Below are 22,235 nucleotides of genomic sequence, written 5' to 3'. Positions count from 1 at the left end.
GATATTGGAAATAGGATTTCCAACAAGCCTGGAGGAAAATGTCCTGTTCCTTTAATAGAGGCTTCATGTGTGGAAATTTCCATGGGATGGAGATAAATAACGTCACCTGATAAATAATATCCCATTAAGGAACAGGATATTTTTCTCTGGGCCAGTTGGCAACCCTGTTTTGAAGGCATCTCATAAACCCATGTGGGTTGAGAATGTGGGATATATGTTTATTAAATATATTATTATTATCCTGGGTGTGCCACTAAGTGAGCTTCCCTTTGTGACCTAATCATGCACATTGCTGACTGCCTCTCCTTTCCTTTGTCTCTTCATAGACAGCGAAATCAGAAAGAATGCTAATTATGGCACCAACAATTCATCAGACCCAAATCTTCTCAAAGAGGAGGAAGATCGAACCTATCTGGATGAGAGAATTGCCATTCCAGATGTTCCTGGAGTAAGTCTTTGGACAGGAGGTTAAGAATGCATTATTGGGGTCTAGACGTGTTGCTGAGCTATTCTGTGAGGCAGAATGTCAAACTGTCCTTTCTGCTTAATCTCCGTGCAATATGAAATGGCCCTGATGTGCATGTGTGAAAAACCAGATTTTGTCATTAAAGCTGAGGGATTTGGAAGCTGGGAAGCGCAGGAACCTCCAAGGCCTTTCCAGAAGACTAAATCTTGAGAGGACTCTTACACTTTTAGAAGTCCTGTTACTGCTAAACAGTGGTACAAAAAGGCATTGCTGTGCCATTTCTCCCTTGCTGCAAATCCAAAAGGTATTTATACCATGTTTGATCTGCCTTTCTTCTATCTGGACCTGGCAATATAGGAATTAATCCCCACCTCAACATTTTTCCCTCAAAAGTGGCAGCACCAGCAAGTAGGGTTGCCAACCTCTTTAGTTTAACCTCCAGGTAATAGCAGATCTCCTGCTATTACAACTGATCTCCAGCTGATAGAGATTAGTTCACCTGGAGAAAATGGCTGCTTTGGAAATTGGACTCTATGGCATTGAAGCCCCTCCCCAAACCCTGCCCTCCTCAGGCTCCATCCCAAAAACCTCCTGCTAATGGCTAAGAGGGACCTGGCAACCCTACCCGCAAGGCTTCACATGCCCTTTTTGTTGACCAGTTATTTTAATGTTTAAGGTCTGCTGTTGAGTACTCTAAAAGCATTACATTCTTGCCTTCACACTCCAGCACATATAAAAGGTAAAGGTAGTCCCCTGTGCAAGCACCGGGTCATTACTGACCCATGGGGTGACGTCATATCACAACATTTACTGTGTGTGTGTTAAGTGCCGTCAAGTCGCTTCCGACTCATGGCGACCCTATGAATGAAAGTCCTCCAAAATGTCCTATCTTTGACAGTCTTGCTCAGATCTTGCAAATTGAAAGCTGTGGCTTCCTTTATTGAGTCAATCCATCTCTTGTTGGGTCTTCCTCTTTTCCTGCTGCCCTCTACTTTTCCTAACATGACGGTCTTTTCCAGTGACTCTTGTCGTCTCATGACGTGACCAAAATACGACAGCCTCAGTTTAGTCATTTTAGCTTCTAGGGTCAGTTCAGGCTTGATTTGATCTGTAACCCACTGATTTGTTTTTTTTGGCAGTCCACGGAATCCGTAACACTCTCCTCCAACACCACATTTCAAAGGAATCTATTTTCTTCCTATCAGCTTTCTTCATTGTCCAGCTTTCACACCCATACATAGTAATAGGGAATATGATGGCATGAATTAATCTAGTCTTGGTGGCCAGTCACATCCTTACACTTTAAAATCTTTTCTAGCTCCTTCATGGCTGCCCTTTCCAGTCTCAATCTCCTTCTAATTTCTTGGCTGCAGTCTCCCTTTTGGTTGATGGTGGAGCCAAGTAATAGAAAGTCTTCAACAATTTCAATTTCCTCATTGTCAACCTTGTGTAATTCTCCTGTAGTCATTACTTTTGTTTTCTTGATGTTCAGCTGCAGTCCTGCTTTGGCACTTTCTCTTTTAACTTTCAGCAGTAGTTGTTTCAAATCTTCACTATTTTCTGCCAATAATGTAGTATCATCAGCATATCTCAAATTGTTAATATTCCTCCCCCCAATTTTCACTCCACCTTCATCTAAATCTAATCCAGCTTTCCTAATTATATGTTCTGCATATAGATTGAAGAGATAGGGAGATAAAATACATCCTTGTCTGACACCTTTGCCAATTGGAAACCATTCCATTGCTCCATATTCTGTTCTAACTGTGGCCTCTTGTCCAGAGTACAGGTTGCGCATCAAAACGATCAGATGTAGTGGCACACCCATTTCCTTTAAAACCAGCCATAGCTTTTCATGATCCACACAGTCAAAAGCTTTGCTGTAATCTATGAAACACAAGCTGATTTTCTTCTGAAATTCTCTCGTACGCTCCAGTAACCAGCGTATATTTGCAATATGATCTCTAGTGCCTCTTCCTTTTCTGAAACCAGCTTGAACATCAGGCATTTCTCGTTCCATATATGGTAACAGCCTTTGCTGTAAGATTTTGAGCATCACTTTACTTGCATGAGAAATTAATGTAATGGTCCGATAGTTGTTGCAGTCTTTGATGTCTCCTTTCTTGGGAATTGGAATGTAAATGGATCGTTTCCAGTCTGTGGGCCATTGTTTTGTTTTCCATATCTGTTGGCATATTCTTGTCAAGATTTTGATGGACTCCGTTTCTGTGGCTTGGAATAGCTCTATTGATGTCCCATCTGCTCCTGGTGATTTGTTTCTCCCAATTGCTCTCAATGCAGCTTCACTTCACTTTCTAAAACTGTAGGTTCTTCTTCAAAAGATTCTTCTTGGAAAGAATCTTTTATCCTTTCATCTCTTCTGTATATTTCTTCAGTGTATTGTTCCCACCTTTTCTTTATTTTGTCCTGTTCAGTTACTGTATTTCCATGCTGATCTTTCAGCATGCCTAACCATGCTTTAAACTTCCCTTTGATTTCTTGGATCTTGTGGAACAGATCTCTTGTTCTTCCTTTTTTGTTCTCTTCTATTTCTTTACACTGGTTATTATAATAGGTCTCTTTGTCGCTACGTGCTAGTCGCTGGAACGTTGCACTTAGACTTTTGATTCTATTTCTGTCACCTTCTACTTTTGCTTCTCGTCTATCTCTGGCAATTTTAAGAGTTTCCTCAGACATCCATCGAGGTTTTCTTTTCTTTTGGCTACAGGAATAGTCTTTGCACATTCTTCCTTGATAATATCTCTAGTTTCCACCCATAGTTCTTCAGGTTTACATTCACTTGAACTTAGTAATGCAAATCTGTTCCTTACATGGTCTTTAAACTCTTCCGGAATATTGCTTAGATTGTATTTTGGTGCTATGAATGTTTTGGTGTTTTTCTTAAGATTTATCTTGATTTTCGATATTACCAATTCATGATCTGTACCGCAGTTGGCTCCTGGTCTTGTTTTTGCCCAAAGAATAGAGTTTCTCCATCTTCTGCTTCCAATTATATAATCTATTTGATTTCTATACTGGCAGTCTGGTGATGTATACGATCGTCTATTTGGTTGCCTGAAACATGTGTTTGCAATGAACAGATTGTTGTCTTCACAGAATTCTACGAGGCGTTCTGCTGCTTCATTCCGTGCTCCTAGCCCAAATCTGCCAACAACATTTGATTCTGCTTTGTTTCCTACTTTTGTGTTCCAATCACCTATGATTATCAGCATATCTTGTTTAGGTGTGTGATCAATTTCTTCCTGAACACTGGCATAAAAACTTTCAATTTCTTCCTCATCAGCATCTGTAATTGGGGCATAAACTTGAAGGATGCTTATGTTGATAGGCTTTCCCTGAAGTCTGATTGATATTATTCGGTCAGACTTTGCATTATAGCTCCTGACTGCCTTTGCTACATCTTGCCTCACTATTAAAGCAACTCCGTTTCTTCTCTTTTTGTCATTCCCTGAATAAAACACTTTGTAATTTTCTGATTGAAAATGTCCTAATCCAGTCCACTTTAATTCACTTACTCCCAGGACTGAAATGTCCATGCGTTCCATTTCTTGTTTAACAATTTCAAGCTTACCCTGATTCATGCTTCTCACATTCCATGTTCCTACTATATGCGTCGAACAGCTTCGGATTTTCCTTTTGCATCTATTCATGTTAACCACTGAACGTCCTTTTGGCTTTAGTCCAATCGCATCATTAAGAACAGCGCTACTCGTACTTGTCCTCTGCTCTACCCCAGTAGCAGATTGAGTGCCATCCGACCTGGGGGTCCCATCTTCCAGTACTATATCTTTTTTCATTTACTAGGAAGACTATATTTATGGGGTGGTTTGCCATTGCCTTCCCCAACCTACCTCCACAGCAAGCTGGGTACTCATTTTACCAACCTTGGAAGGATGGAAGGATGAGTACCTCGAGCCAGCTCATGAGCAGAGCTTTGATTACAGTACTGCAGCTTATCACTCTGCTCCACGGGGCTCACTCCAACACATATATCTTCCCTAATGTGACAAAGAAGTAAGTGTCCATCCCCCTGCAGCAAGACCGCTTCTCTTCCATTGCATAGTTATAAATGGCTTCTCGAACTGAATGCCCACCAGTATGAGCTTACATTACTGAAGAGAAACTGCAGCTGGTTTTTAAAAATTATATATTTTATTAACATTTTCAGAAAAATATAACAAACAAACATATACATGCACTTCCATCCACACAGTTTACACTTACTTCTGGGGTCAATATATATCTTAAACTTTAATCCATTATTATTATGATGTTCCCTTAATTCTCTCAATCTATGATAATTAACCAATATTCTACTTCAAATTAACAGTTGTTGCTTTTATCTATGTTTATATTCTGTTTATCTTAATCTATATCTTATTCCAAGCATCATATTCTGTCTCTGTTATAAATCAGTCTAAACTTTCCAGTTAGCATATTCAAAGGAATTTTCCCATTTCTTCTGTATATCTTCAGTCTTCCTTTCAACATATTAGTTAGTCTGTCCATCACTGCAAATTCCTCCATTTTCTGTTGCCACGTTTCTAAATCTGGATAGTCTCTTGCTTCCATGATGTTGCCAACACCATTCTTGCTGCGGTCATCAAATAACCGAATAGTTCTCTGTGATTACTTTGCAAGTTTTCCAGTGCTATCTCGAATAGCATGGTTTCTGGATTAATTGGAAATTTTATTTTTAAAACCTTTTGCATCTCTTGATGAATCTGTGCCCAACATTTCTTAACTTTTTTACAAGTCCACTACATATGGAAATAAGTTCCATCTTTGTCTTTACATTTCCAGAAACAACAATCGTATGATTCATCCATCTTTTTAATGTCCATTGGCGTGATATACAATTTAAAAAATGTTTGTACCAATTTTCTCGTAAGTTATTACTGGCCATGAATTTGATTGACTTGGTCCATAATCTTTCCCATTGATGCATTGTTATCTCTTTCTTAAGATTTTCCATCCACTTCATCATACATGCTTTGATTTGCTCTTGTTCTGTTTCATATTTAAGCAGTAATTTGTAGATTTTCCCCAGGATATGATCTGTTTCTTTGCTGATTAAATTTTCAAATTCTTTCTTCTTTAGTTTACCCTGTTAATAACAGTCTTGTCATATTTTCATAATCATTTGGTTGTAGGTTAGCCAACCCACTTTTTTTATTCCTCTTAATCTCATTCCAGGGTTTTATTTCTTCTTGATCATTTAACATGTCCTGATATCTTATAAAATCTGTGCATTTCTTTTCTCCTTTACTTAAATATGTGTCTGTGAGGGACATTATCAAAGATGGTGAACAACTTAGTCTGTTTTTATTTCTGATCCAAATCTTCATCAGTCCGTCTCTTATTATATGTTTCTCCACAAATATCTCTGATTTTTTTTGCTTTCCATAAATAATATTGAAGTCCACAGTCCCATGTTCCCTTTTCCATCTTCAAAATTTTTTGATCTGGGTTTTTCATCCAGTCTGCAATCCATGATAATCCTGCCGCTTGGTGATAAAGCTTGATGTTTGGCAATGCCAATCCACCTCTTTTCTTCTCATCTTGCATCACTTTAAAATTGATCCTTGGTTTTTTCCCAGCCCACACAAATTTGTTAATTTGTCTTTGTCATTCCGCCAATGTTTTTTCTTCTATCTGTATTGGGAGCATTTGGAAAAGAAAGGTTAGTTTCGGTAGCAGATTCATCTTTACTACTGCTATTCTTCCAGTCCATGATAGGTTCAGTTTCGCCCATCTTTCTAGATCTCTTTGTATTATTTCCCAAGCTTTTTTTTTATAATTGTCCTTTAACAATGTTTGGTTTCTCCCAGTAAGAAGAATTGCCGAATATCTTACTGGTTCTTCTGTAACTTTACATCCTGTTAACTGCTAAATATCTTGTTTTCCCAAGTTATCTATATTTTCTAAGATTATCTTCGTCTTGTTTTTGTTTATTCTGTATGAGCTTACATTACTGAAGAGAAACTGCAGCTGGTTTTATCATCTTTCCCAGCATGAAAATGGGGTCTGATTTTAAACGTGAGACTGGCAAGGCCAAAGAGCTTCCCCAGGAGACTTTGCACAGGCTTCTGTGTGTTTGTGTTAAGTGCCGTCAGCTCCCATTTAAATTGTGTTGCAACCTGGGCAAAGCAGCTCTACAGGCTGAGTCAGCATGCTATCATAACACCTGCAAAGGCCACAGATCTCTTGTGTGCAAACCGCTCAGAGGTAGCTGCTTTATATGGGTTGCAGCACAGGTCAAATGAACACATGAAGCTGCCTTATACTGAATCAGACCCTCAGTCCATCAAGGTCAGTATTGTCTACTCTGACTGGCAGCGGCTCTCCAGGGTCTCAGGCTGAGATCTTTCACATCACCTATGTGGAGGGAATTTACAAAGTTCCCCCCTGGGGGGGGGGGTTCTTGAGATTGGATTCTCTGCTTGCTTAACTCACCAAAAGCAAGAGTCAGAGATTTTACAGGAAAGATAGACAGATCTGGTACTCAAGATATTTCAAACAGCACACAAAACAGGTAACAGAATTCATGCAGTTTATTAAACCCTTCAAACAAATATAAGAACAGAAACCAAAGCAAAGAAATCAAAACAATACTTAATAAACGTCACAGACCCACACAAGACAGACACACAGCTAATCAAAGCGCTTTGGATCCTTCCAAGGAAAGACAGAAGATGGGAATCACAAGTGGAAACCCTGGTCTTCTCCCTAAAATGACAAAGACTGTGGCAATTTGGTTCCTGTTTTATAGGTAAAACTGTAAGAGAGGGTCTCCTCTGGACCCCTCCAGTTCAAATTCCTCAGGATATGAGTTTTGCACAAATCATGGCTAATCTTGTTTTAAAATATAATGTTCCAAAATAATTCTTTCTTGGATCCGGGGTCCCTGACAAGCTCCCTGTTTACCCGTCAGACCTGAAAAAACAATTCTCCAGATAATTTGCTGCTGGCTTCAGCGACCTTGTTGTTTTCATAACATGGTGGGGGCACCCAATGTGTCTTAGCTGAGTGACTCCTAGTAATGCCGTATCCTGTTCCCCTTTAAGGTCATGGGTTAGTTTGGAATTTAGGGCCAGTTAAAGGTATATTTCACGAAGGCCATATTTTAAGCTACAGGTTATAATATTCAGGTATATAGGATTCAGGTTTTTCTTAACTCAAACTAATAATGTTTAATACAAACAAATGTTCAATACAAAGAAATTCTCACCACAACCTACTGCCTGGTCCTTTCAACTGGAGATGCCAGGGATTGAACCTGGGACCTTCTGCATACCAAGCAGATGCTCTGCCTCTGAAAGGTAGAGCCCATGGAAAAGCCCCCATGCCTCACTGGTATCACAATGATCAGGCCAAAATGCCATGGTACAATGGAAGTGATCAGCACCAATAGTCTTGTGACAATATTATTACTTAAAAATGTCTTTCTGTCAGCATGCTTATTCCAAAGTAAAGCAAACTCACACAGGACAGGGAAGCTGTTTTACTTCATCAAGTTTATAATAAACCAAGGCATCAATAGCACTGGAGGAAGGAAGTCATTTTGCAACTAGTGAGAGTGGCCATAACTTTCTGTGACTTTACCAGCCATCTCCTATGCATATTTACTCTGAAGTAAATGAAGCTTACTCACACAGAAGCATATGCACAGGTTCACAGCTTAATCCTATGAGGAATTAGATGGCCACAGAAATCGAGGGGCTTATTTATAGCCAACTCAGTATGGGGCTGCAGCCTCAAGCTTTTCAAATGTTAGTGGGAGACAAATACTCTAAGGAGGATGAGAAGAGGAACAGTGCTGCATAAGAGCTTCCTTATTTGCAGTAACTAAAAGGAAAGTGCTGAGCATACTTTGCACTAACCCCTCCCCCTCAAGACTGTGTGTGTGTTAAGTGCCGTCAAGTCGCTTCCGACTCATGGTGACCCTATGAATCAGTGTCCTCCAAAATCTCCTCTCTTTGACAGCCTTGCTCGGATCTTGCAAATTGAGGGCTGTGGCTTCCTTTATTGAGTCAATCCATCTCTTGTTGGGTCTTCCTCTTTTCCTGCTGCCCTCAACTTTTCCTATCATGATTGTCTTCTCCAGTGACTCTTGTCTTCTCATAATGTGATGATAGCCTCAGTTTAGTCATTTTTGCTTCTAGGGTCAGTTCAGGCTTGATTTGATCTATAACCCACTGATTTGTTTTTTTTTGGCAGTCCACGGAATCCGTAACACTGTCCTCCAACACCACATTTCAAAGGAGTCTACTTTCTTCCTGTCAGCTTTCTTCATTGTCCAGCTTTCACACCCATACATAGTAATAGGGAATACAATGGCATGAATTAACCTAATCTTGGTTGCCAATGACACATCCTTACACTTCAGAATCTTTTCTAGCTCCTTCATGGCTGCCCTTCCCAGTCTCAATCTCCTTCTGATTTCTTGGCTGCAGTCTCCCTTTTGGTTGATGATGGCGCCAAGTAATAGAAAGTCTGCAACAATTTCAATTTCCTCATTGTCAGATTTACAGTTGTGTAATTCTCCTGTAGTCATTACTTTTGTCTTCTTGATGTTCAGCTGTAGCCCTGCTTTGACACAAGATTACTTTCAGAATAATTCATGCAGATTTTATATTTGCACATTGGCACGTACCCATGGATTTTGTAGAATAGGACTTTCCCACATCCTTTCCTACTTGCAGTCAACTGAACGTCCTGAAATTTATTCCTGGGGATCTGTGAACCTTCAGAAATAGTACAGGCATGCAAAATGGGCATCTATAGTAAGAGAGGAGAACTGTCAGAATTCACTGCTCCTCTTCTAAAGACCTCAAGGTGCTTTTAATCGTCAGAACCTTATCATTCGGGACCACTGAATGGATTTGTATGCTTTTCCTGACAGTGGCTTGGGGACAATTTAGAATATTTGGAAAAGAATGAGGTAAGAAAGGGCAGAGAAGGAGACATAGTATAAGGGTGAGATGGAAGAACATGCATTAGGAGCCATCTGGAAAGCAAAGGGAGTTATGCATGTAGCAGAAGCCATACCCTGAAAATTGGAAGCCCAAAGAATGAATGGCTCATTCCCATTTTGCTCAGTATTTAATATATTGTTATCCCATAGTTGTCTGCCCTCCATATCAAATTTACCACAACCCTGTGAGGTAGAGTAGCCTTAAAAAGATCAATTGCCACCCAGGGAGTTTGAACCTGCATCTCCCCATTCCTCATCCAGTACAGGTTAAGTATCCCTTATCTGGACTGCTTGTGACCAGAAGTGGTCCGTATTTTGGATCTTTCTGTATTTTGGAATTTTTACATATACATAATGAGATATCTTGGGGATGGGACCCAAGTAAAAAAATGAAATTAATGTATGTTTTATATATACTTTATACACATAGCCTGAACGTAATTTTAAACTATATTTTAAATAATTGTGTGTGCATTGAACCCTCAGTGACACTGCTGAGGGGGCCTGGGAGCCATGCCTGCATGTTGGCTCAAAAGGTCCAGTTTTTGGATCAGTCCGGATAACCTGTTCCACTATACCACTCTGGCTCTCTCATAACCTCCCAAGTGGTATTTATAGTGCATTAGAAATAACCGAATTGCATTAAAATACACTGGCTGGCTATTTCTTCAACCGTGAGCAGGTAGAGAATTTGCTTGATTGTTCTCTCTGGAGGGTACTTTACTTCGAAGTGAGCATGCTGGCTGTTGGTCAGATGTCTGAGAAACAGTGGTCTGAGGGCAGCTGTCCGGCTCTAATGCAAGAGCTCGCAGGAGCTATCCAACTGAGAACCATTGTTGAGATGACCTCCCTTCTCTCCCCACCCCCTTTCACCGTCTTTACTAAAACATTTTTTTGTTCTCCAGCATGGTTTCAGTTTTAGGAAGCTCTGGGCTTTCACCGGGCCTGGGTTCCTCATGAGCATTGCCTATCTGGATCCAGGAAATATTGAGTCAGACCTAAAATGCGGAGCTGTTGCTGGATTTCAGGTGAGTACAGGAGGGCAGGCCTGCACAACATAGGCTGATAGTGTGTCAGCTAGCAGGAATCACTCTTTCTTCCTTACAGTTGCAAGAATTTCTAACATCAGCACTTACTAGAGCTGGTTCCCTCTGGAGCACCAGAGACTTGAGGCACTGTTGTAGTATTTGCTTTATTTACACATATGCAAGAAACAAAGGAAGACTGGTACAGGGCAGTAGATGGCCACCTCATCAGTCTTATCTCCAGAAAGAGATCCTGCACCCCAACTCAGCCAACTAACAGCAGCTGCTGTATCCGCATCATCCTAAGCAGAATTACATCCTTCTAAACCCGTTCACTTCAATTGACTCAGATGGTGGTACAGTGAGGGAAAAAAGTATTTGATCCCCTGCTAAATTTGCCCGTTTGCCCTCTGACGAAGAAATGACCAGTCCATAATTTTAATGGTACCGTATATACTCGCGTATAAGGCAAGTTTTTCAGCCCAAAAAAAGGGCTGAAAAAAGCCAAATCGGCTAATACGCGGGTCAATACGGTAGGCAAGGGGAGGGGGGACGGGGGAGAGAAGAGGAACTTACCGCTGCTGCCGCCGCCCCCCCCCCCCGCGCCTTCTCTGCGGCCTGGGAGCGGCCAGCGGGGCCTTCCTGCGTGCAGGCTTGCCCCACACGGCTGCCCCCGCCCCCTGCCCACCCCCTGTTCCTTCTCTGCGGCCTGGGAGCGGCCAGTGGGGCCTTCCTGCGCGCAGACAGGCCCCACGGCTGCCACCGCCGCCCCCCGCGCCTTCTCTGCGGCCTGGGAGCGGCCAGTGGGGCCTTCCTGCAAGCAGGCAGGCCCCACGGCTGCCACCTCCGCCCCCCCCACCGCCCCACCGCGCCTTCTCTGCGGCCTGGGAGCGGCCAGCGGGGCCTTCCTGCGCGCAAGCAGGCCTACTGTGAGGGTTTTTGTGTTTGTGTATTTGCTTTTTATTACTTGCTATTAGTGAACTTATAAAAGCAGTTTACATTTTATGGTTTTAGGCGCTAGGCTTGATTGCTTTATGTATTTTCTTTTTTGCTGTTTTTTTTGTTAGTATTTTTTTAGGCCGATGCGGCCTTGGAAGTGTGATAGCTTTATTAGACTTTTTGGGACTTGTTTGATGTTTTGTATTATGTTAAGCTTGTAACTTTACATAACAATAAGTACCCAAGAAATGTACCCAAGAAATGTAATGGAAGGTTGGTGGAACTCACATTTGGATAACAATAAGTACCCAAGAAATGTACCCAAGAAATGTAATGGAAGGTTGGTGGAACTCACATTTGGATACCTTAGCATACAATTTGTGCTCCCGCAGCCGCTGGAGCACTTCCCGCACTAGGCGCACATGTTCTTCCATGGTTTCAGAGTAAATAAGTATGTCATCGAGAAATACCACCACCCCCCGAAACAGTAAATCATGTAAAACCTCATTAATCAATTGCATGAACACACTGGGGGCCCCCGAAAGTCCGAACGGCATGACTAGGTATTCAAACATTCCAAAACAGCTGGAAAAGGCCGTTTTGGGTTCGTCTCCTTTAATGCGGATGCGGTGGTATGCTTCCACTAAGTCCAGTTTGGTGAAGATTCGGCCCTCCTTTAATTGTGCTAAAAGGTCGGGAATAAGAGGGAGAGGGTAAGCGTTAGACTGGGTGACCGCGTTTAGCCTACGAAAGTCAATACACAGTCTCAAATCTCCCGTCTTTTTCTTCACAAAGAAGGCCGGGGCCGAATAAGGAGCTTTGGAAGGGCGTATGAAACCCCTCGCCAAGTTAGCGTCCAAATAGTCCCGCAACACCGCCTTCTCACTAGGGCTCATGGGGTAGACCTTCCCTTTAGACAGTTTGCCTTCCCCCACGATTTCTATGGCACAGTCCGTCTCTCTGTGGGGAGGTAGTTCGTCACACTCTTTGACATCAAAGACATCCGCAAACTGCGAGTATTCTGTGGGAAGTTGAGGAGGAATGGAGATCGGATTGGGGGACCCTACCCCATTACCAGAGTGATCAATGAGGTTACCGTGGAACTGAAGCTCCCAAAGACTCTCAAGGGAGTTCATCCGGTTTTTCATATTAGTCTTCTCAAACCGTATGTGGCAGCCCCCCAGTTCCACCCCCCTCCCGACCGTGAAATTCCTACTGTGGTAGGAGGGGATACCCATCTGGAAATATCCAAGGTCTTAGACTCCAAATGGAAGAAGGGGAAACTGTTTTACTTTGTTCGTTGGAAAAACCTTGGGTCCGCTCACGACGAGTGGGTGGCCGCACCCCACATGGCGGCCCCTCGCTTGGTCCGAGAATTCCACCTCGCTTATCCCGATAAACCTCGCCCTCTCGAGGATCCCGGAGGGGGGCCTTAAGGGGGGCAGAATGTGAGGGTCTCTGTGTCTGTGTCTCTGCTTCCCATCACCTGCTATCAGTGAACTCATAAAAGCAGTTCACACCTTCTGGTCTCAGGCGCCAGGCCTGATTGCCCCATGTATCTTCCCCCCCGCTGTTCTTCCTGTCAGTACTCCCTCAGGCCGATGCGGCCTTGGAAGTGTGATAGCTTCACCAGACTTCCTGGGACTCGTCTGATGTTTTGTATTATGCCAAGCTTGTAACTTAATGTGAGAGATCCCCTCTCTCTGAGTTTATTTCTCAAAATCAAATGTTCAGACGTTGATAAAGAAACAAAGGATTTATTGAAGACATCAGGAGCTGAGACAGGCACAGATAGCAAGTTGCAAGTGAGGGGCTAATCGGGTTTACAGAATATATTGACTCCAGGGCACCGGGGCACTGGGGTTCACACTTATTGTTATGGGAAGTTACAAGCTTGGCATAATACAAAACATCAGACGAGTCCCAGGAAGTCTGGTGAAGCTATCACACTTCCAAGGCCGCATCGGGGAAGCCGCGCTTCCCTCAGCCCGTTTGCAATGGTCCCCCCAGTGCCAGCAGGCTTTTGAGTGTTTAAAAATACTCTTTTCATCCGAACCCGTTTTGGCTCACCCAGACTGCACCAAGCCTTTCGTGGTGCAGGTGGATGCTTCGGATGTGGCCATGGGTGGAGCCCTATTGCAGAGAGATGAGGGGGGCCGGTTGAGACCATGCGCCTACTTCTCCAAAAAGTTTTCCCAGTCCGAAATTAACTGGGCTATTTGGGAGAAGGAGGCGGCGGCGGTCAAACATGCCCTCACCATATGGAGGCACTTTTTAGAAGGTGCCGAACAGCCGTTTGAAGTGTGTACCGATCACAAGAATCTCGAGGCTCTCAAGGGAGCTAGAAAGCTCAACGCCAAACAGATTCGGTGGGCCCAATTCTTCGCCAAATTCCGGTTCACTCTCAAACATGTCCCGGGGAAGGACAATGCCCTGGCAGACGCTCTGTCTCGACTCCCCCAGTATCGCAACGAGTTCGATCGCCCGGTCGACTCCCTGTTCACACCCGAGCAGCGTGGGGAGGTCCCCGGCTTAGCCGTCACCACCCGCTCCCAAGCCCATCGACCAGAAACCCCCCCTACGCTCAAGGGTATCCCGGAAGCCTTCCAACAGCGGCTCCGGGACGCTTCCTTACAGGAGGAGGAGCACCATCTCCTCCCTACTGGCCTGGAACGAACCAACACTTGGTGGATGCAGGGGGGAAAACTGTATGTCCCGTCCTCCCTTCGCAAGGAGGTATTGGGACTTGTACATGGTGCCAGATTGGCGGGTCATTTTGGCTTCATTAAAACACTTCACCTGGTAAGGAGGCAGTTCTGGTGGCCCGGTATGAGAGCCGACGTGGAGCTGTATGTGCGCAGCTGCCCCACTTGCGCCACAGCTAAGAAACGGATGGGGAAACCCCCCGGGCTTCTTAAACCGCTGGAGAACCCCTCCCGCCCATGGGAAGTCATAGCCATGGATTTTATCACCGACCTACCTCCCAGTCGGGGAAAAACGGTTCTCTGGGTAATCACGGACCTTTTTTCCAAACAGGTCCATTTTGTTCCATGTGCAGGTCTTCCTTCAGCCCAGGGTTTGGCTAAACTATTTGTCACACATGTCCTCAGGCTACACTCGGTACCGAGGAAGGTCCTCTCCGACCGGGGGGTCCAGTTTGTTGCCAAATTCTGGCGAGCGTTTCTAAAACTCATGGGGGTGGAGGAACAGGGTTTGTCTTCCGCCTATCACCCCCAAACGGATGGTCAAACGGATGGTCCCGGAGCCGCTGTTGGAAGGCTTCCGGGATACCCTTGAGCGTAGGGGGGGTTTCTGGTCGATGGGCTTGGGAGCGGGTGGTGACGGCTAAGCCGGGGACCTCCCCACGCTGCTCGGGTGTGAACAGGGAGTCGACCGGGCGATCGAACTCGTTGCGATACTGGGGGGACCATTGCAAACGGGCTGAGGGAAGCGCGGCACTAGCCCCCTTGTCTTTGGTACGCAACTTCATTCCCAACTTTGCCCAAGTTGCGCTTCCTCTCACCAATCTGTTGCGTACCAAAGACAAGGGGGCTAGAAAGCTCAACGCCAAACAGATTCGGTGGGCCCAATTCTTCGCCGCCAGCTTCAGCAATTCTTGGGATTCGCTAACTTTTACCGCAACTTCATTCCCAACTTTGCCCAAGTTGCGCTTCCTCTCACCAATCTGTTGCGTACCAAAGACAAGGGGGCTAGTGCCGCGCTTCCCTCAGCCCGTTTGCAATGGTCCCCCCAGTGCCAGCAGGCTTTTGAGTGTTTAAAAATACTCTTTTCATCCGAACCCGTTTTGGCTCACCCAGACTGCACCAAGCCTTTCGTGGTGCAGGTGAATGCTTCGGATGTGGCCATGGGTGGAGCCCTATTGCAGAGAGATGAGGGGGGCCGGTTGAGACCATGCGCCTACTTCTCCAAAAAGTTTTCCCAGTCCGAAATTAACTGGGCTATTTGGGAGAAGGAGGCGGCGGCGGTCAAACATGCCCTCACCATATGGAGGCACTTTTTGGAAGGTGCCGAACAGCCGTTTGAAGTGTGTACCGATCACAAGAATCTCGAGGCTCTCAAGGGAGCTAGAAAGCTCAACGCCAAACAGATTCGGTGGGCCCAATTCTTCGCCAAATTTCGGTTCACTCTCAAACATGTCCCGGGGAAGGACAATGCCCTGGCAGACGCTCTGTCTCGACTCCCCCAGTATCGCAACGAGTTCGATCGCCCGGTCGACTCCCTGTTCACACCCGAGCAGCGTGGGGAGGTCCCCGGCTTAGCCGTCACCACCCGCTCCCAAGCCCATCGACCAGAAACCCCCCCTACGCTCAAGGGTATCCCGGAAGCCTTCCAACAGCGGCTCCGGGACGCTTCCTTACAGGAGGAGGAGCACCATCTCCTCTTTACTGGCCTGGAACGAACCAACACTTGGTGGATGCAGGGGGGAAAACTGTATGTCCCGTCCTCCCTTCGCAAGGAGGTATTGGGACTTGTACATGGTGCCAGATTGGCGGGTCATTTTGGCTTCATTAAAACACTTCACCTGGTAAGGAGGCAGTTCTGGTGGCCCGGTATGAAAGCCGACGTGGAGCTGTATGTGCGCAGCTGCCCCACTTGCGCCACAGCTAAGAAACGGATGGGGAAACCCCCCGGGCTTCTTAAACCGCTGGAGAACCCCTCCCGCCCATGGGAAGTCATAGCCATGGATTTTATCACCGACCTACCTCCCAGTCGGGGAAAAACGGTTCTCTGGGTAATCACGGACCTTTTTTCCAAACAGGTCCATTTTGTTCCATGTGCAGGTCTTCCTTCAGCCCAGGGTTTGGCTAAACTATTTGTCACACATGTCCTCAGGCTACACTCGGTACCGAGGAAGGTCCTCTCCGACCGGGGGGTCCAGTTTGTTGCCAAATTCTGGCGAGCGTTTCTAAAACTCATGGGGGTGGAGGAACAGGGTTTGTCTTCCGCCTATCACCCCCAAACGGATGGTCAAACGGAACGAGTAAACGCAGTGGTAGAATGTTATTTGCGTTGCTATGTCAATTTCCACCAAGATGACTGGGTCGACCTGCTGCCATTCGCCGAATATGCGTACAACAATGCGCCTCATTCCTCTACCGGCTTTAGTCCCTTCCAAGTAATATACGGGACGGAATTCGGTCCTTTCGGTTCCGCCCCCGTCACGCCTGAGCTCCAAACCACCCCTGATCTTCAGGAGTGGATCCAGGCAGTTAAATCTACCTGGCCGTGGCTGCTCAAAAATCTTGAGAAGGCAAAAAGCAAGTACAAGGAACAAGCAGACAAACACCGGTCTCCGGGATGGGAGCTAAAGGTGGGGGAGCAAGTGTATCTGTCCACCAAAAACCTCCGCTCCCTACGGCCCTGCAAAAAACTGAGCGACCGTTATGTGGGACCTTTCCCCATTACCAGAGTGATCAATGAGGTTACCGTGGAACTGAAGCTCCCAAAGACTCTCAAGGGAGTTCATCCGGTTTTTCATATTAGTCTTCTCAAACCGTATGTGGCAGCCCCCCAGTTCCACCCCCCTCCCGACCGTGAAATTCCTACTGTGGTAGGAGGGGATACCCATCTGGAAATATCCAAGGTCTTAGACTCCAAATGGAAGAAGGGGAAACTGTTTTACTTTGTTCGTTGGAAAAACCTTGGGTCCGCTCACGACGAGTGGGTGGCCGCACCCCACATGGCGGCCCCTCGCTTGGTCCGAGAATTCCACCTCGCTTATCCCGATAAACCTCGCCCTCTCGAGGATCCCGGAGGGGGGCCTTAAGGGGGGCAGAATGTGAGGGTCTCTGTGTCTGTGTCTCTGCTTCCCATCACCTGCTATCAGTGAACTCATAAAAGCAGTTCACACCTTCTGGTCTCAGGCGCCAGGCCTGATTGCCCCATGTATCTTCCCCCCCGCTGTTCTTCCTGTCAGTACTCCCTCAGGCCGATGCGGCCTTGGAAGTGTGATAGCTTCACCAGACTTCCTGGGACTCGTCTGATGTTTTGTATTATGCCAAGCTTGTAACTTCCCATAACAATAAGTGTGAACCCCAGTGCCCCGGTGCCCTGGAGTCAATATATTCTGTAAACCCGATTAGCCCCTCACTTGCAACTTGCTATCTGTGCCTGTCTCAGCTCCTAATGTCTTCAATAAATCCTTTGTTTCCTTATCAACGTCTAAACATTTAATTTTAAAAAGTAAACTCAGAGAGAGGGGATCTCTCACACCTACGGCCGCCACCGCTGACCCCCCGCCGCCCCCCTCGTGCCTTCTCTGCGGCCTGGGAGCGGCCAGCGGGGCCTTCCTGCGTGCAGGCTTGCCCCACGGCCGCCACCACCGCCCCCCCGCCGGCCCCCCGCGCCTTCTCTGCGGCCTGGGAGCGGCCAGTGGGGCCTTCCTGCACGCAGGCAGGCCCCACACGGCTGCCCCCGCCCCCCGCCGCCCCCCTGTTCCTTCTCTGCGGCCTGGGAGCGGCCAGTGGGGCCTTCCTGCACAAAAGCAGGCCCCATGGCCGCCACCGCAGGCAGGCCCCACACGGCTGCCCCCGCCCCCCGCCGCCCCCCTGTTCCTTCTCTGCGGCCTGGGAGCGGCCAGTGGGGCCTTCCTGCACGCAGGCAGGCCCCATGGCCACCACCGCCACCCCCCCCCGCCGCCCCCCTCGTGCCTTCTCTGCGGCCTGGGAGCGGCCAGCGGGGCCTTCCTGTGTGCAGGCTTGCCCCACGGCCGCCACCACCGCCCCCCGCCGCCCCCCCGCGCCTTCTCTGCGGCCTGGGAGCGGCCAGTGGGGCCTTCCTGCGCGCAAGCAGGCCCCACATGGCTGCCCCCCCGGCGCCCCCCTGCGCCTTCTCTGCGGCCTGGGAGCGGCCAGTGGGGCCTTCCTGCAAGCAGGCAGGCCCCACGGCCGCCACCTCGGCCCCCCCACCGCCCCACCGCGCCTTCTCTGCGGCCTGGGAGCGGCCAGTGGGGCCTTCCTGCGCACAGGCAGGCCCCACGGCCGCCACCGCCGCCCCCCCGCCGCCCCCCCGCGCCGTCTCTATGGCCTGGGAGCGGCCAGCGGGGCCTTCCTGCGCGCAAGCAGGCCTACGGCCGCCACCGCTGACCCCCCGCCACCCCCCTCGTGCCTTCTCTGCGGCCTGGGAGCGGCCAGCGGGGCCTTCCTGCGTGCAGGCTTGCCCCACGGCCGCCACCACCGCCCCCCCCGCCGGCCCCCCGCGCCTTCTCTGCGGCCTGGGAGCGGCCAGTGGGGCCTTCCTGCGCGCACGCAGGCCCCACGACCGCCACCGCCGCCCCCCCGCCGCCCCCCCGCGCCGTCTCTGCGGCCTGGGAGAGGCCAGTGGGGCCTTCCTGCGCACAGGCAGGCGCCACGACTGCCACCGCCGCCCCCCCGCCGCCCCCCCGCGCTGTCTCTGCGGCCTGGGAGCGGCCAGTGGGGCCTTCCTGCGCGCACGCAGGCCCCACGACCGCCACCGCCGCCCCCCCCGCCGCCCCCCCGCGCCGTCTCTGTGGCCTGGGAGCGGCCAGCGGGGCCTTCCTGCGCGCAAGCAGGCCTACGGCCGCCACCGCTGACCCCCCGCCGCCCCCCTCGTGCCTTCTCTGCGGCCTGGGAGCGGCCAGCGGGGCCTTCCTGCGCGCAGACAGGCCCCACGGCTGCCACCGCCGCCCCCCGCGCCTTCTCTGCGGCCTGGGAGCGGCCAGTGGGGCCTTCCTGCAAGCAGGCAGGCCCCACGGCTGCCACCTCCGCCCCCCCCACCGCCCCACCGCGCCTTCTCTGCGGCCTGGGAGTGGCCAGTGGGGCCTTCCTGCGCACAGGCAGGCCCCACGGCCGCCACAGCCGCCCCCCCTGCCGCCGCCCCCCTGTTCCTTCTCTGCGGCCTGGGAGCGGCCAGTGGGGCCTTCCTGCACAAAAGCAGGCCCCATGGCCGCCACCGCCACCGCCTCCCCCCCCCCGCCGCCCCCCTCGTGCCTTCTCTGCGGCCTGGGAGCGGCCAGGGGGCCTTCCTGCGCGCAGACAGGCCCCACGGCTGCCACCGCCCCCCCCCCGCGCCTTCTCTGCGGCCTGGGAGCGGCCAGTGCGGCCTTCCTGCAAGCAGGCAGGCCCCACGGCCGCCACCTCCGCCCCCCCCCGCCCCCCTGCGCCTTCTCTGCAGCCTGGGAGCGGCCAGCGGGGCCTTCCTGCACGCAGGCAGGCCCCACACGGCTGCCCCCGCCCCCCGCCGCCCCCTGTTCCTTCTCTGCGGCCTGGGAGCGGCCAGTGGGGCCTTCCTGCACGCAGGCAGGCCCCATGGCCGCCACCGCCACCCCCCCCCGCCGCCCCCCTCGTGCCTTCTCTGCGGCCTGGGAGCGGCCAGCGGGGCCTTCCTGCGCGCAAGCAGGCCTACGGCCGCCACCGCTGACCCCCTGCCGCCCCCCTCATGCCTTCTCTGCGGCCTGGGAGCGGCCAGCGGGGCCTTCCTGTGTGCAGGCTTGCCCCACGGCCGCCACCACCGCCCCCCGCCGCCCCCCCCGCGCCTTCTCTGCGGCCTGGGAGCGGCCAGTGGGGCCTTCCTGCGCGCAAGCAGGCCCCACATGGCTGCCCCCCCGGCGCCCCCCTGCGCCTTCTCTGCGGCCTGGGAGCGGCCAGTGGGGCCTTCCTGCAAGCAGGCAGGCCCCACGGCCGCCACCTCGGCCCCCCCACCGCCCCACCGCGCCTTCTCTGCGGCCTGGGAGCGGCCAGTGGGGCCTTCCTGCGCACAGGCAGGCCCCACGGCCGCCACCGCCGCCCCCCCGCCGCCCCCCCGTGCCGTCTCTGCGGCCTGGGAGCGGCCAGCGGGGCCTTCCTGCGCACAGGCAGGCCCCACGGCCGCCACCGCTGACCCCCCGCCACCCCCTCGTGCCTTCTCTGCGGCCTGGGAGCGGCCAGCGGGGCCTTCCTGCGTGCAGGCTTGCCCCACGGCCGCCACCACCGCCCCCCCGCCGGCCCCCCGCGCCTTCTCTGTGGCCTGGGAGCGGCCAGTGGGGCCTTCCTGCGCGCACGCAGGCCCCACGACCGCCACCGCCGCCCCCCCGCCGCCCCCCCGCACCGTCTCTGCGGCCTGGGAGAGGCCAGTGGGGCCTTCCTGCGCACAGGCAGGCGCCACGACTGCCACCGCCGCCCCCCCGCCGCCCCCCCGCGCCGTCTCTGCGGCCTGGGAGCGGCCAGTGGGGCCTTCCTGCGCGCACGCAGGCCCCACGACCGCCACCGCCGCCCCCCCCGCCGCCCCCCCGCGCCGTCTCTGCGGCCTGGGAGCGGCCAGCGGGGCCTTCCTGCGCGCAAGCAGGCCTACGGCCGCCACCGCTGACCCCCCGCCGCCCCCCTCGTGCCTTCTCTGCGGCCTGGGAGCGGCCAGCGGGGCCTTCCTGCGCGCAGACAGGCCCCACGGCTGCCACCGCCGCCCCCCGCGCCTTCTCTGCGGCCTGGGAGCGGCCAGTGGGGCCTTCCTGCAAGCAGGCAGGCCCCACGGCTGCCACCTCCGCCCCCCCCACCGCCCCACCGCGCCTTCTCTGCGGCCTGGGAGCGGCCAGTGGGGCCTTCCTGCGCACAGGCAGGCCCCACGGCCGCCACAGCCGCCCCCCCTGCCGCCGCCCCGCGCCTTCTCTGCGGCCTGGGAGCGGCCAGCGGGGCCTTCCTGCGCGCAAGCAGGCCTACGGCCGCCACCGCTGACCCCCCGCCGCCCCCCTCGTGCCTTCTCTGCGGCCTGGGAGCGGCCAGTGGGGCCTTCCTGCGCACAGGCAGGCCCCACGGCCGCCACAGCCGCCCCCCCTGCCGCCGCCCCGCGCCTTTTCTGCGGCCTGGGAGCAGCCAGCGGGGCCTTCCTGCGCGCAAGCAGGCCTACGGCCGCCACCGCTGACCCCCCGCCGCCCCCCTCGTGCCTTCTCTGCGGCCTGGGAGCGGCCAGTGGGGCCTTCCTGCGCACAGGCAGGCGCCACGACCGCCACCTCCGCCCCCCGCCCCCCCGCGCCTTCTCTGCGGCCTGGGAGCGGCCAGTGGGGCCTTCCTGCACGCACGCAGGCCTACGGCCGCCACCGCTGACCCCCCGCCGCCCCCCTCGTGCCTTCTCTGCGGCCTGGGAGTGGCCAGCGGGGCCTTCCTGCGTGCAGGCTTGCCCCACGGCTGCCACCTCCGCCCCCCCGCCCCCCCGCGCCTTCTCTGCGGCCTGGGAGCGGCCAGCGGGGCCTTCCTGCACGCACGCAGGCCCCACATGGCTGCCCCCGCCCCCCCGCCGCCCCCCTGCGCTTTCTCTGCGGCCTGAGAGCGGCCAGTGGGGCCTTCCTGCACGCAGGCAGGCCCCACACGGCTGCCCCCGCCCCCCGCCGCCCCCCTGTTCCTTCTCTGCGGCCTGAGAGCGGCCAGTGGGGCCTTCCTGCACAAAAGCAGGCCCCATGGCCGCCACCGCCACCGCCTCCCCCCCCCCGCCGCCCCCCTCGTGCCTTCTCTGCGGCCTGGGAGCGGCCAGCGGGGCCTTCCTGCGCGCAAGCAGGCCTACGGCCGCCACCGCTGACCCCCTGCCGCCCCCCTCATGCCTTCTCTGCGGCCTGGGAGCGGCCAGCGGGGCCTTCCTGTGTGCAGGCTTGCCCCACGGCCGCCACCACCGCCCCCCGCCGCCCCCCCGCGCCTTCTCTGCGGCCTGGGAGCGGCCAGTGGGGCCTTCCTGCAAGCAGGCAGGCCCCACGGCCGACACCTCGCCCCCCCCACCGCCCCACCGCGCCTTCTCTGCGGCCTGGGAGCGGCCAGTGGGGCCTTCCTGCGCACAGGCAGGCCCCACGGCCGCCACAGCCGCCCCC

The 22,235-nt window shown here is 52.3% G+C and overlaps 1 protein-coding gene across 1 annotated transcript in view; it reads left to right on the top strand.

The window, feature by feature from the left end:
* The window catches only part of SLC11A1 (solute carrier family 11 member 1), a 133,110-nt gene that overhangs the window by 54,639 nt on the left and 56,236 nt on the right, over window positions 1-22,235 (top strand). The window contains exons 2-3 of the mRNA XM_056861354.1: window positions 327-448; window positions 10,370-10,492. Coding sequence (XP_056717332.1) covers window positions 327-448; window positions 10,370-10,492 — 245 coding nt within the window. The remainder of the gene's footprint in view (window positions 1-326; window positions 449-10,369; window positions 10,493-22,235) is intronic.

The sequence above is a fragment of the Euleptes europaea genome, chromosome 15 (genome assembly GCF_029931775.1).
Source record: "Euleptes europaea isolate rEulEur1 chromosome 15, rEulEur1.hap1, whole genome shotgun sequence".
Classification (NCBI taxonomy): Eukaryota; Metazoa; Chordata; class Lepidosauria; order Squamata; family Sphaerodactylidae; genus Euleptes; species Euleptes europaea.
Note: the sequence above shows the minus strand (reverse complement) of the source record. Positions and strands in the feature narration are given on the sequence as shown.